General features: G+C 37.1%; 1 protein-coding gene across 1 annotated transcript in view; it reads left to right on the top strand.

Annotated features, from left to right (window-relative positions):
* Positions 1-14,215, top strand: part of LOC142344361 (acetylcholine receptor subunit epsilon-like) — a 35,217-nt gene that overhangs the window by 301 nt on the left and 20,701 nt on the right. Inside the window, exons 2-4 of the mRNA XM_075395952.1 lie at positions 620-762; positions 5,000-5,160; positions 12,389-12,571. Coding sequence (XP_075252067.1) covers positions 620-762; positions 5,000-5,160; positions 12,389-12,571 — 487 coding nt within the window. The remainder of the gene's footprint in view (positions 1-619; positions 763-4,999; positions 5,161-12,388; positions 12,572-14,215) is intronic.

The raw sequence follows: 14,215 nt of genomic DNA, 5'->3' as shown, positions 1-14,215 counted from the left end.
TCCAAACGGAAAGTCGGAAAGACTCAAATGAACGCACGATATACTCTAATATTTATATTTTGGAGTTAACTAAACTCATTGACAGCAGAATGTTCTTAAGGTACGCCAAATGAAAAATTCTTTGAAAAATTTGAATGTTATTTCAAGACCCGTAAAAGGCTGCAGTCACTTGTTTTAATTTTGACCTTGATGTAACTGGCTTGGAAACTGTTTACGGAGCAGTTTTCCATCTCTAATTTAAACGGTTCCAAATATTGAAATTGACTCACCCTCAATTTCAGAAAAGCAAATAGATGCGACATCGTCTCAGCGCCCAAATTTTTTGAAACTTTTTTTCTTTCAAAAATTTTAAAAAGATATGCTTTATTTTGATCAGATTAAAAATGAAAACAATCGCATGTCCAGTCCAAAATCATGAATAAAGTGCAGTCTGTCTTTGGGCTTTGAATATTTGAGCTCAAATTAACCCTTGCGTTTATTCCAATTGACATGAGTTTAAGAGTTTTAAGATTTTAAAAAAATAGGTGTAAATATTCAAAGATTTTTTTAAAAAAATAGGTGTTTTAAGATTTTAAAAAATAGCTGTAAATATTTTCATAATTTTTTCAAATTCTTTCAGTTCACATTGTGTCAGTGGATGGAACCAGTTATGACACGAGGATAGACAATTTCCTCAAAACTTACTTGCCCAAGAAGCACAGACCTATCATCTGGGAGGACACTGTGTACGTGTTTGCAGAGCTATACAACATCATCGCCATTGTGAGTAGATATCGCAATACGCGATTTACCATTTTGAAAATAAAAGTGATGCTTGTAACAGCAAAGAAGAATCATAATTCTTACAAAAAAAGTAGTAGATTTTTCAACATACCCTGGCTGAGGTCCCAATACAAAAGTCCATGCCGTTCCAGACGGAACAAGCCAATGTCAAGACCGGCTCAGACAAAGAAACCTTTATATAAATAAACAAGGCGGCTCGGTAATGTGCGATGGCACATAAGGTTCCGACCCCGCCCATCCACAATTTTGGCATAATTGTCTACCAAATGAGGAAAAGACAGGAAAACCCAAAAATTATTTTTTGGGAATCCCAAAAAAACCAAAAAAGCCCAAGTATTTTTCAAAAAATTGTGTATGAACGATAAGATAGCCTCCAAAGCAAAAAACTCAGCTGAGTAAAAATTAAAGCATTAGATTACTGTGATATGCCAATATTAAGAAAGCGAGTCAAGACGAACAGCAAAATCAAACAACAACAACAACAACAAACATTAATTACATCAAAAACTTTATGTCCGTTTTAAAGAAACAAAATTTAAAAACAAAGCCAACATACCGTCAGATAAACCTAAAACTAAACAAAATGACTTTTAATTCACCAGAAAAGATATGAACCAGTCCATAAAAAAGTTTTGTAACAATTAGACAAAAAAGAACAGAAACAGCAAAGTTAAAAAATTCGCTTATTTTTTTTAAAACAATTAAATTCAAAGTAATGAAGACCATTAGAAACCAAGTAAAATATCCCAAAGGTTTACGATTACCAATGCTTCTATAGAAGGGCATTAGAACCTGTCCATATTAATTTTTTGAAGCGGCTAAAAAGAACAACAAAAAAACAGCAAACAAAAATTCAATTGAAACTTTCCGGAAAACGCTTTGTAAACCGTCAAGCCATGTTTTGGCCCTCAAAATATATTCAATTGCGCCTTCTTCAGATATCGATAATGTAGTATGTATGTGCTCATTTATTAGTGAGACTAGGTAAAAAGCACACAAAAAGAGAAAAGGGCAAAAGCATGTAATAATTTGTATAGTTTTGATGTTTCTTTTCGAACAAAATTATATCCAAAGTCATGAAAGTCGTTAATTATAAAATGAAATATTTAAATAGGGTCGTTCATTCATCCGAAGGAAGCCTTTGAGACCTGCAATTGTCCAGAATATGTCTTGCGTCTACAAAAAGAACGTCAAATATGACAAAATTAATTTACTTTCTTTGTGAAAAACCGGTGTCGAAGTCGGTGGGGTCATAACGCATTCTTTAAAAAAATAAAATTTTTGGACATCAATCCCCTTTGTCACTTTCTCTTGACACCCATAATGTCATGTTTGACCTGTATTTAACGAGATTAGGTAACAAAAAATAAAAAGAACAAACTTGCGAAGTTAAGATTTTTTTAGTTTTGGAAAACAATTGTTTTCAAAGTCATGAATGCCATCAGCTATCTTTTAATATCAGAATATCGGCTCATCTATTCTGCCATGAAAAGCCAGTGAAACCAATCACTTTACAGGAAATTTCATACGACCTAAACGACAAAGTAAAAATGACAGTTAAAGACAATTAAAAAATTCAACTAATTTCTTCAACAAATAAGTGTTGAGGCCGTTAAAACGATAATCTATATCTTTCAGGATGTTGATATGTTCAATTGCGTTTTACTTTGAAGGCTAATAATCTGACATGAGAACTGCCAATAATGCGATAATGTGACTAGAAAACGTGAAAAACTGTCAAATATCTAAAAACAAAAAAATCTGAAATCTAGTAGTATCAAAGCCAGAAAACAATAACTTCAGGCTTGAAACCGCCATCGAGTCTAAATTTTAAATCAGTAGAATGAAGAAGCATTCTTTCTTTGCTGACGCTAAGCTACAAAATGACCAAAGTAAGAAATAAAATAGAGAAAAAGTTCATTAAGCCATTATTTATTTAAAAATCAATTATTCTTAATAGTCTAAACGATCATAAACTTTCAAGTAAAAAACTAAATGCGTAACTTGGAGCTGCCAGGAAGCCAATTGGACCTATCACTCCTGAGCTTTGATTTGATATTTTCTGTTCTTTATTATTAAAAAAAGTCTTTTTTTTTTTAAAAAAAGACATACTGATTACAATCGGAATTCTTATTGGATTGTAACAGTCCAAGATTGGCCCAAAACTAACTCTGCTAATTTTTTTTGTCCATTAGGAACAATCAATTTTTTGAATGTTTTAAATATAGATAATCTGTTAGTTGAAAACTCAAAAATAGTTTCTGCATTTTTGATAATCAACGAGTAAAGTTAGCAAAAAACGGCAAAGTTTTAATTACAGAGCATTCTCAGTGGAAGTTGAAGTAGGAATAGCCCCCATCTGATTCTATAAAGATTGTTTTGGTGTTGTTTGGGGGTTTACTGCCGTCAAATTTAATCAAAGAAGACTAAAGTAGCTTATTTCGTGTTGTTTTGATGAAAAAGGCTGAATTTTGAAATATTTATCCAAAAAAAGAGTTTTTGACCAAAAAAATTAAATCAGAATAATCAACAATGTTTCTTTGTCTTTAAAAATAAAATCAACGACGCTATTCTTAAAAATTTTAACAAATTTCAGCAAAATTGACGAAAATTTAGGCAAGAATTTCGGAAAATGTGAATAAAAATAACGTGAATTCACTCTACTTTTCTTTGAAATTTAAACATCGATAACTCCCTGTAGAAATCGAAAATTGAAAAAATCTTTTTAATTCCATCTTCTACGCTGGACGAGCTTTCCAATGATACCAGTTTCAACTCTCTACGATGAAGATATCGATCGGCGAAAATTGACTGAACAAAAAAAAACCCATTTGAGTATATAGTTCCTCCCCCCTCAAGAGGGGTCGGAACAACAAATGTAATTCTGCGTAATCGCAGTGGAGCAGCATCAGGCTTTCAGTCTGCAGTGAATTAACAGTAGCCTGTTCTCAGCTGTCCTTTTTCAATTGTTCCCCACATCTCAGACTGTTCATTTGGTGAGCATGAATGCTCTTTTTTTTTGGTGACTATGGCCACTTTTTTTTGCGTCTGAGACTTTCACGTGGTACCGTTATTGCGCCAACATTGGTCAGGCTATGTCCAGATTGTCATGCGATCAAAACTGTTTGTGCGTTCTTCGTGCGTCTAAAAATGGGCACGCCCAATTTTTTGTGCGTTGACTAGACTTTTGTGTGTTAAAAAATTTAATGCGTTCTTTGTGTGTTCAAATTTGCAGACCTTTGTTCGTGCATTTCAATTTTTATCTGCCTGTTTTAACAAATAGGTTGCACGCAATATTTTCTAAAGAAATATTTGGGTGGATACCTTGGTGTGATGGTTGAGATCCAAGGCCTTGGTAGTTGGTAAACATACTTTATCTTTTTTTGATGTTTTGCATTTCTTCAATTCGAGTGAGTTCAAGTTTTCTACGTGGAAAGCTTTTCTTGAGTGCGCACTCTGAAAAGATTGCTAAATCAACCGTGAGCTCGATTGCTCATCTTTTTTCTCGAGATGGAAAAATTTTGTGTCCTCAAGGCCACTATATTTAGACTTTCGTCACAATATGCGTTCAGGATTATCTTTTCGCAGGCTTATGTTCAGAAGTTTGACCTTTCTTTGGCGCTTCTAGATTGTGTAATTTTAGCGCACGGCAACCCCATTGTGCGCTCATTTTGGCCTGGATATATCGACGTTGGCTAACAAACTGGTTAGTGAAAGATCTACGGAATTAAGCTCAGAGTTTATAAAGACACAGATTTTTTAATATACAAAACAGTTGAAGGACGACTGTAGATAAATTGCTAACAAAAGTTGACTGCCGCGGAGCTTTTTTAACCTGCTGACAATTTTTACAAGACTTTAATGTGATCAAAATGGTTTTTGTTTTCGAAGCGCACTCAAGGCCAGAGGTTTTTCGAGACAGAGTTTTTCTACACTGTAATTAGATTGCAAAATGCCCCAATGTGCGCTCGAATAGGATCGGATCAGAAGTCATTTATATCTGAGATCTGAGGCATCAGTCTGGCTCTGCGTTTGTAAACGTTGATTTTTACAATGATCGTAACAACCTGGAACAAACCACAATTATAGAACTTCTTAGTCCCATTTAGGCTCCCACCCCCCCCCCGACTGAAGCAGGCTGCAATTGATTAGAGCTCCCACTAGTCGTTCAAGAGCAATTCTTCCGACGTTTAGTCGGCTATGTTTTAATTGACAGAACGAGAAGAAGGAGACGATAACGACTAAGCTGTGGAACTATGTGTCTTACGTGGTAGATGTCCCAGAGGAGGCGTGGGATAACCTCACTGACACCTACATGTATGAGTTTTACCCTGGCAAGGACTCCATTTGGAAACCAGACATCATCGTGCTCAACAAGTTTGTCGTTTTAGCTTATTCTATTTTGATGAGTAAACTGTGGTAGAATTTTTTTGGATCTTTACCGTTTGTTCCCCCCCCCCAGCTTAGCAGGTGCATATTATTTATTTTTTGCAACCCCCAGCAGCACGTGCAATTTGTTTAACATAATGATTTTCTATGAAACGGCACGTGCTCTCTAACTGGGTGGTTTCGTAATGTACGGTGGGGAAATAAACGGAAAAGATCCATTTTTTTTAAACATCGGAGATAAAAGTTTGCGTTTCCCATTGGGGCGTTTCCCATTATAGTCACCTCCCAGCTCAGTACTCATACATAACGTAAACCTCACTCCCCAATTATCTTCAATATATATTCAAAAGAGGCTAAAATTTCGATTGGTGGGGAGAGCTATAATGGGAGAGACTCAGAAAGTGAAACTGGCATATTTTCCGTCATTAGCCTCCAATAATTTATGAGCTTCCCTGTTAAAATGTGCGATTTTGTATAACGAAATCATTGTGGCAATGTTAATGATATAACGATCTAGAAAATATGCGCAATTTGGACAAATTTTTCTAAAGGAAAATATTATTTGTATTCAACAACAAAAGGTTTGAATTTTTGAGGCAAACTTTGTTTTTTTATGAGCTCGGATGGAAGACCAAAGCATGCCCAATGTGCTATCAAAAGTTGTTTCAAGTGACCCAAAAAAAAACGAAATTATTTAAATTTTATAATCGGGCTGTATCCAGAATGTTTCCAAATTTTACCCAACTCATTCGCTGTAAATCATCCGCTGTTTTATCGCTCCTGATTTAATACAGTGCGCGGATAAATCTCAGGTTAATTAGAAGTATGCTGGGAATTAAATTCGTATAAATCAAACCAATTATCTAATGCAAAAGGAAACCGTTTCGCAATGTATACTGGTTGTGAAAAATAATAAGTATAAAGTATTGCATTAAAAGAAAGCTGGTCGTTTTTAAAACAAATGGGCTAACTGAGACTTGTGACCTACACAAATTTATAGGTACAAATTGTTTGAAAATTATTAAAGCTCAAGTTCTTAAAAAAGTTCGTGTTCTCAAAACATGAGATTTTGTCTCAAAACATGAGATTTTGTTGAGATTTAATCTCAAGAAGATTTTAAAGGAAATTTTGAAGCTTACGGGCTGACTGAACTTTAGTGAGATAAGCGTGTTCTGATTTGTCAACTCAACAAATTCTCTCGCTCCACCTCGTCTCGAAAGAGAACCCTCTATCTGACCGTCAGCACGTTTGGGGTGATTCATTAGATACTGCGTAGAAACATCTGAGATGATGAAACATTTCATCATAGAAATGTGCACACCAAAAGCCGTTTCAGTGTTTGTCCACCAGATTTAAAAGGTAGCAGCTGAATTATGGGTTTAGGAGATTGATGTCGTAAAAACCATGGAACCAACTTGTTAGCTATCACTATCACTCACGTTTAACTCAGTTTTATCTGATCCTGAGAAGTATCAAAAGTGTTTACAACTGAACTGGAAAGATGATTCACGGTTACAGAATTTAGCCATCTAACGGCATGAAAAATTGAGAAGAGCAAAATATTTTCAGGCCATGGAAAAATTCGGGCCGCTTTGTACCAGAAAAAAAAACATCTTTTCAAGAACCGCTTCAAACTTTTAGAGCTTTTCGATACCACCCGTTTCTTTTATCTCTCACAAAAAGATCGAAATTGATCAATAGTACTCCATCCTGGAGACCAGGCTAGCATAAAGTAAGATAGAGGGAGTTTACAGTAAAGAACAGTGCACAGTAACATACATTGCCGAGGTGTTTGTGATATATCGCGAAGACCAGAATTTAGAGTTTAAGTGAAAACTTCGATATAAACAAAACTTTCTTACCTGATGTTGGTGAAGTAAATTATTTAACGGCTTCTAAATTGAACCGAATCGTTGCTTCAAATTTGTTCACATCACAAGTTTATCAGTGTACATAAACCATAAAATTGAGCGATTAACTCGATCTTCCCACCATCAGTGATGAACATGAACCAACTCGATGATCCTCCCTGTAGATTCCAATGACACGTTCTCGGGTTAAAGACAAAAACAATGTGTCAAGTGCAACAAAACTGCACTAATACTTGCAATACACGCAAGTGGAAAAATTTGTTCATACTTTAGATGTAAATTAACCAATATCAGTTTTTCTATATCTAGACGTTTGTGTAATTTTTCATACTTAGAGCGACTATAAAAACCTGTGAATTTTTGTACTTTTAGACCATTTTGAATTCAATTATTAAAATAACAAAATTTTTGTTACTTATGCTCGAGACCACGACAATGGTGTCAAACATTGGATCTGCAGAATGCTGAATCCTGTACTGCGTGGATTGTGGCTTTTGTGGCGAAATGTCGCGCCGATAAGAAAGAAGACAAACTACACAACGATGGTACAAATATGGACACACAAATAACAAATCTCTTTCTTAGCATGTGCGAACACGAATAACTTCTGAAACTCAGGAGCCTTACGAGCCCTAAAAAACTACTTGACACTCCTTTTAAAGAGATCAGAGTTGTAATTCAAAAATTTATTTCTCTCAAAGAGAGAGTTATAACGGCAGAAAGGGCAAAAATTCTGTCCATTGTCCGAAGCGTTGGGGAATTCGACGATAATTTTCTAGCGCGCCTAAGAGAAGAGTCACGTCATTTTGACTTTCAGACAAAAAAACGGTGACCAATCCCGAGCAGGAGATGGTAAAAATAAAATTTATCTCAGGTTTGAAAGAACTTGAGGCAGAACTAAGACTATTAGAAGGCATGAAAGCTAAACCAACGATGATTTTTTCTAGAGTGACAGAAAACTGACAGTTCAGAAGTCAAGCAATGGCTTTTGCGAATTGTTCAACGGGTAAAAAACCGGTTATAGTGAAGGAAGAAGTGAGATACAACTTCAATAGTAATAGATACAACTAGTAAAGGCAATGATCACTTGTGTAATATATGTGGAGCTAAGCCACACAGTAGCAAGCCATGTCAGGCTTTGACCAAGAAATGTAACACCTGTGAAAAAGTGGGGAACTTTGTGAAAATGTGCAAAAGTTAAACCCAGCCTTGGTCATGTTAGTCCGACCAGAACAACAACTTCTGCAAGGAAGAGGGTAGGTTGTCTGGTCAAACATCTTCCGAAATGGAGATGGGAATGTACTACACACAAAAAAACGTGTTTAACATGTCAGCGACATGAGAGTACTTTACAATCAAAGACCAAAACAATTCAAGTTTATAATGGTGCTGATAGTCCTGTGATATCATCATTCGTCTCGACCGAGCATGGTAAATCTCAGTTGGATGGGAAATTTAGACCTCTTGAGGCTTATGATGGCCATCAATTGACGCTTCCGGGATCACTAACATTTGACCTTGCGTGGAACGGTATTAGATATATTCAACATCAACTTGCAGTTGTGCAATCCAACAAAGAATTTGGACTACTTTGGAGAGACATACTACCCCAAGAAAGCATCAACACATTGTGTGATGAACAACTACCCGCAGTCAAAAGATAAATATTGCATCTAAAACTCATTACGAGATTACAGCCAATGTTCTTCAAGGCTAGAAAGATACCTCTACCTCTACAAGACAGTGTCTGGGAAAAAATTGAGACGATTTTGTGGCAGTGCAACCATGTGGGGTCACAAACGCATCCCCAGTAGTTTGGCAACGGGAGAAAAATGGCGCTCTAAGGTTGTGCATGGACCTGGAAGTTCACATTAACGACAAAGTTTTGGACTAGGATTATCAAAACCCAGACATGAAAACCATATTTCATATTATCCACGGGGCCTCTTACTTTGGCAAAATTGACTTATCAGACGTGCTTTATCAAATCGAATTGGACAAAGATGCAAAAATGTGTACAATGAACACAGCGCAAAGACTGTTCAAGATGTGCAGGCTTCTTCAGGGCTTAAAGAATTCTTCATCAATCATCCAGAATTACATCGAGTCAACTCTCAAAGGAATGGGAGTCAAAGACGTGGTCATCTTTCGAGATGATGTACTGGCATTTGAAACAACGAAGGAGCAATACGAGAAAGGAATGCTTGCGGTCAAAATCGACTTTGTGAGAAGAGTTTCACCATCAATGAAAAAATCCAACTCTAAACCAGTCTCAAGCGTTAGTTTTCTTGGTTACTCAGTTTCAAGAGAAGGAATAGCACCCGATCTTAAACATGTTGAGAAAATCAAAAATGCAAAACTACCATCGGAGTTTTTAACAACCGGAGTGTTCTGTCCGCCTTGAATTTTTTTATGGACAAATGATGCCAGATTTTGCTACAAAAGGTACCTTTGATTTAAATTCATAAAAGAACAGAACACTGTCGAAATTATAAAATGATGAGTTATATGTTAACCCACTTGTTCAGGTTGACAGCGTGATGAAAGAAGCAACCGTGGCAACAGACGCCTCAGAGAAAGCATAGGTGCAACTATCTCACAGGGAGGAGATCCTGTAATCTATTTCTCAAAAAAGTTATCACAAGCCGAACAAAATTACTCCAATATTGAGCTAGAGGTAATTGCAATCGTCTTTTTGGTCACAAGATTGAAACATTTTCTGCTCAGAAGGAGGTTCACTCTACATACTAACCACAAACCTCTCAAATATCGCTTCGCACCAGACGAGGAAACTCCTAAAACAGCATCATCAAGAATCACGAGACGGGCTCTAGCGCTGATGGTATTCGACTTCGAATTGAAATATACACCTGGAGAGCAGATACCCACGCTGATTCTTTGAGCAGACTAGATTTCGATGACGACGACAAGATGTCATCAAGAGAATCAAAAGAGGAAACTTGAAACAGTGCAAAAGAAGCGGAGAAAGAGTTCGATCGACCTTAACTATCCACAACGGAGGCATATTTCGAGGAGTTATGCCTTTCATCTACTCAAACTAAAACATGTGGTAATGGCCAAAGCTCATGAGACACACCCAGCTAAAAATTAAACTGAAGGAGCAGTCCAAAAGATAGCATGGTGGCCCTGCATTAGTCAAGATGTTCTTAGATTTGTTAGTAGCTGTAGGGAATGCCATGAAAACAGACCTAACCTGGGGAAGAAAATCTACTTGGCCAGAAGCAGAAGTTTGTGAAAGACTCCATTTGGACTGGGGATACGCTAAGGACCAAGGTAATATCTTAGTATTAGTCGACGCGGGATCAAGCTAGATAGAACTTTTCCCGGCGGTAAATAGAACCCCACAAACCATGAAAGTGTTCTTGAATCAGTTCTTTGAAAGATTTGGGACACCAATAACGTTGGTATCACACAATGGTCCCGAGTTTGTAAGCGGTGACCTAAAACAGTGGTGTGAATCACTGGGTATTAAAAAGATGGAGTCACCTATCTACCAGCCCAGAGCAAATGGACCTGCCGAGCGAAGGGTCCAAACAGTGAAACGGGCTATTCAAGCTTGGAATCTAGGGCTATTCAAGCCTGGGCTATTCAAATCTGAATTTGTCATTTGGGGTTTCTCCTACTTTGGGCTATGATGACACACCGAAATACTTCGAAGTCGCGGGGCAAAATTCCTGTGGATCTAGTGCTAGGACGTAAAGTGATACTTCCAGCAGTCACTGAGTTTGATCTATGTGAACCAGGTCTCTTCAAACCAACGAACACATCAACAGTTCCAGCTAACTTCGTTATAGATAATGGAATGAATACTTCATTTATCCAGCCAGAGAATTCAAAGAAGACAGTGCTTGTTTGTGACAACCAAATTGCATGACCGGAACCTGATGACATCAAGACTCAACCTACTGATAAGCAATCTACTGAGTCACAATCTGACAACAGTAGGGACAATATAGACGTGGCATCACCCGACTCCAATGAAGAAACTTCAGTAACTGAAGGAGGACAACTTTCAGGGGCCACGAGAACTTCAAGCAGAAATTAAAAACAACCAGAAGTATTTGAAGAAGCTATCCCTACCAACCTGCCTAAAAATGGAGAGAGGATGTGATACAGGTGTTATTCACACTTAAGGTGTAAATTAACCAATATATGTTTTTCTATATCTAGACAGTTCTGTAAATTTTCACACTATAAATACCTGTGAATTTTTGTACTTTTAGTCCATTTTGAATTCAATCATTAAAATAATAAAATTCTTGTTACTCGTGCTCGAGACCACGGCACCGTTTATGAAGTGATGTCTGCACAGGGCAAATAGGAATTGCTGATCGAAGTTTGAATGATTCGACATACGAATGAGCTTTGATTAGATTGGTACGCAGTCGCAGGTTCAGTGAAACCATTAATAACTACCGACTTTTGTGCTTAATTTTGAAATGTGCGTGATTCTTTTGCATGACTCAAGGTAGTTGTACTATGAACAAACGAGTGCATTGATAATGAAGGTTGGGTCAACTGTCCATTAAAATTACCTGTGATAGGACAGCTGACGTAACGCAGTCAGTGTTATGAACAGTTCAAGTAACAGACACTATTAGTTATTGGGTTAATGATTATTTTCTATGTATATGACCATTTTTTTCGTAATAGTTGCTCTATTGAAGGATATGAAAATCACGCGTGCTAGTAGTTTAATATTGTTTAAAACACATTGTTCTTTATTCAGCTTCATATTACCGTTTGCTTTGATTTTCATGTTATAAGCGCTTGTGATCGGATTTATGATCACACATGAATACGGTCATCCCAGAAGTGACCTCTGAGAAGAATTCCCAGAACAGAGTGACCTCTGATCAGACAAAATTTTCATCAGAGTGACCTCTGATCAGGCAAATTTTTCATCAGCGTGACCTCTGATCAGGCAAATTTTTCATCAGAGTGACCTCTGATCAGACCTTCCCTGACCAAAATCACCTCTGATCAGTCAAGTTCTAGAACAAAATGACTCTGAACAGACCATGTGAGACCAAAGTGATTTGTGATCAGTCCAGTTTCAGACCAAACTGTCCTCTGATGAGGCCATCAATGACCAAAGTGACCTCTGATCAGAACCCTCAGGCTATTGTCCAAAATTTTGCGCTCGAAATTTTTCAGACTCTTAATTTGGGCGCAGTTCCACTGTCGAAGATGGTCTTATAAAAGGTCACTTCGGTCTTGGATGGTCGATCAGAAGTCACTTTTGATTGGGACCTCAACCTAGGATATCAAATACTGTTAATAATAGAAATTCGGTTATACAATTGATTGTGAAATCATTTTAGCGTCGAGGTTGTGGAGACGTCGTTTGAGAATCCGATAGTACAGCGTGCATTCAATTGTCCAAACACAACTTATTGTTACACAGCGGGTGCCCTAGTTGTATACCCATTTGCCCAGACTCAGATAACCACATGCAGCTTTGACGTCACCAGCTTCCCATTCGACAACCAGGATTGTAAAATTGAGTGAGTATGGTAAATCCCTGAGGCGAGGTGATGGGAATATATGATTCGACAGAAAAAGATTCGCGCGGGGGGAGGGGGGGGGGGGGGGGTTTGTGCGTGGGCAATTCGGGGCTCAATACACAATCTGAGAGAGAGAGAGAGTCATGAGCCTGGTGCTTCAGAAAAAAGCCCTCCGTTGTAAATATTAAAGTTGGTTTTTACTGAAGTTGATTCACCTTAAAAACTTTTCAGTTTCTTTTTGCTAACCAGAAAAAACAAGAGTAACTCAGCTTATAATCAAGATAGCAGTATCAAGGTAGTACACAGTAGGCATACAAACTACAGCAAAGGAGTAACAGACTCAGGGCGTCACTAGCGAAGGAATTGTTTGAGTTGATCGGAGAAATGAAGTAAGATTTCTTGGCAAAATTTTGGTTTTGCTCAAGCAATCACTCATCTCGTGGGGTAAAAAACATCAGACGAGTGGACACTGTTTGCTAGATTCTCAAACCGGCTAGAAAGCCTAGTTTGCTTGGAACCTTTTAAAAATTACGATGAAGAATTGAATTTTCAAAACCTTAATTTTCAACAAGATGATGCTTATGTGCATAAAGCAGAGAGTGTCAACAAATTCTTCAAAGAAGGGGAGCGGGAGGTATTGGAATGGTGGGCATGTAGTTGCAAACTGACTCCAATTCAAAATTTATGGGCAATTGTGAAGCAAGAATTACGAAAACGGGGAGATAATTAGGAAAAATTGGAAGAAAACTTGTCAAAACCTTGACTCAGATGTCACTAAAATTTGTTTGAAAACTTCTTAAACTGTCATGAAATGAACCGTCTACCATAAAATCTAAAAACTAATTGTAACTTCCCATTATTAGAGAACTGATTTGAACTAAAAATGTTGTTTTATTTGATGTTTGTGCAGCTTTTTAAAAATTTTCTTGGTGTACGTAGCTTTTTTGATAATATAGTGTATTTGCAATTCATTAATAACTGACGTAAAAGCAACAAAAATGACTTTTTTGTTAGGAAAAATGTCATTTATACAGTCACGCACAACACAAAATGCCCTAGTTTATTACCGACGGCTATCTTGCAAGATCTTGCAAGATTCTTGCATGAATCTTGCAAGATAACCACCGTGTTGCAAGACCTTGCTTGTTTCTTGAATGATCTTGCAAGATAAGCGTCAATCTTGTTAAATTCTTGCAAGAAAAGCGTCCAACTCTTGCTAGATTCTTGCAAGATAAACATCTGAGTCTTTCAACGTCTACCTTACAAGATAAGCGTCAGGATGTTGCATCTTGCAAGAGTCGTGCAAGATCTTGTTTGATAAGCGTCATTTGTAACTATTTTGCAAGATAGGCGTCGGAGTTGGACTAGAGTGCAGGATGGGGTATGTCCTGCTAAATCAACGTATGTATTTGCTCTTGATTGTCACATATAAAAAAATTGTACAGCTTTTTCAAGCTTTCCGAAACGTTTAATGAAAAGACCTTTTTTGAGACACAACAACACCCAGGTATAAAAATTATATTGATTGCAAAATATTCTATTGACAGTCCAAAATTCTCTTTCGCCAAAATTAAAGAAAACTTTTCGACCAGTTTTCTGAGGTGGACGGCGGCTTTTTTGAGTTTTGAACAATTCGAATGCGAA

The sequence above is a fragment of the Convolutriloba macropyga genome, chromosome 1 (assembly GCF_964194025.1).
Source record: "Convolutriloba macropyga chromosome 1, txConMacr16.3, whole genome shotgun sequence".
Lineage (NCBI taxonomy): Eukaryota > Metazoa > Xenacoelomorpha > Acoela > Convolutidae > Convolutriloba > Convolutriloba macropyga.
This window is presented reverse-complemented; position numbering and strand designations above follow the sequence as displayed.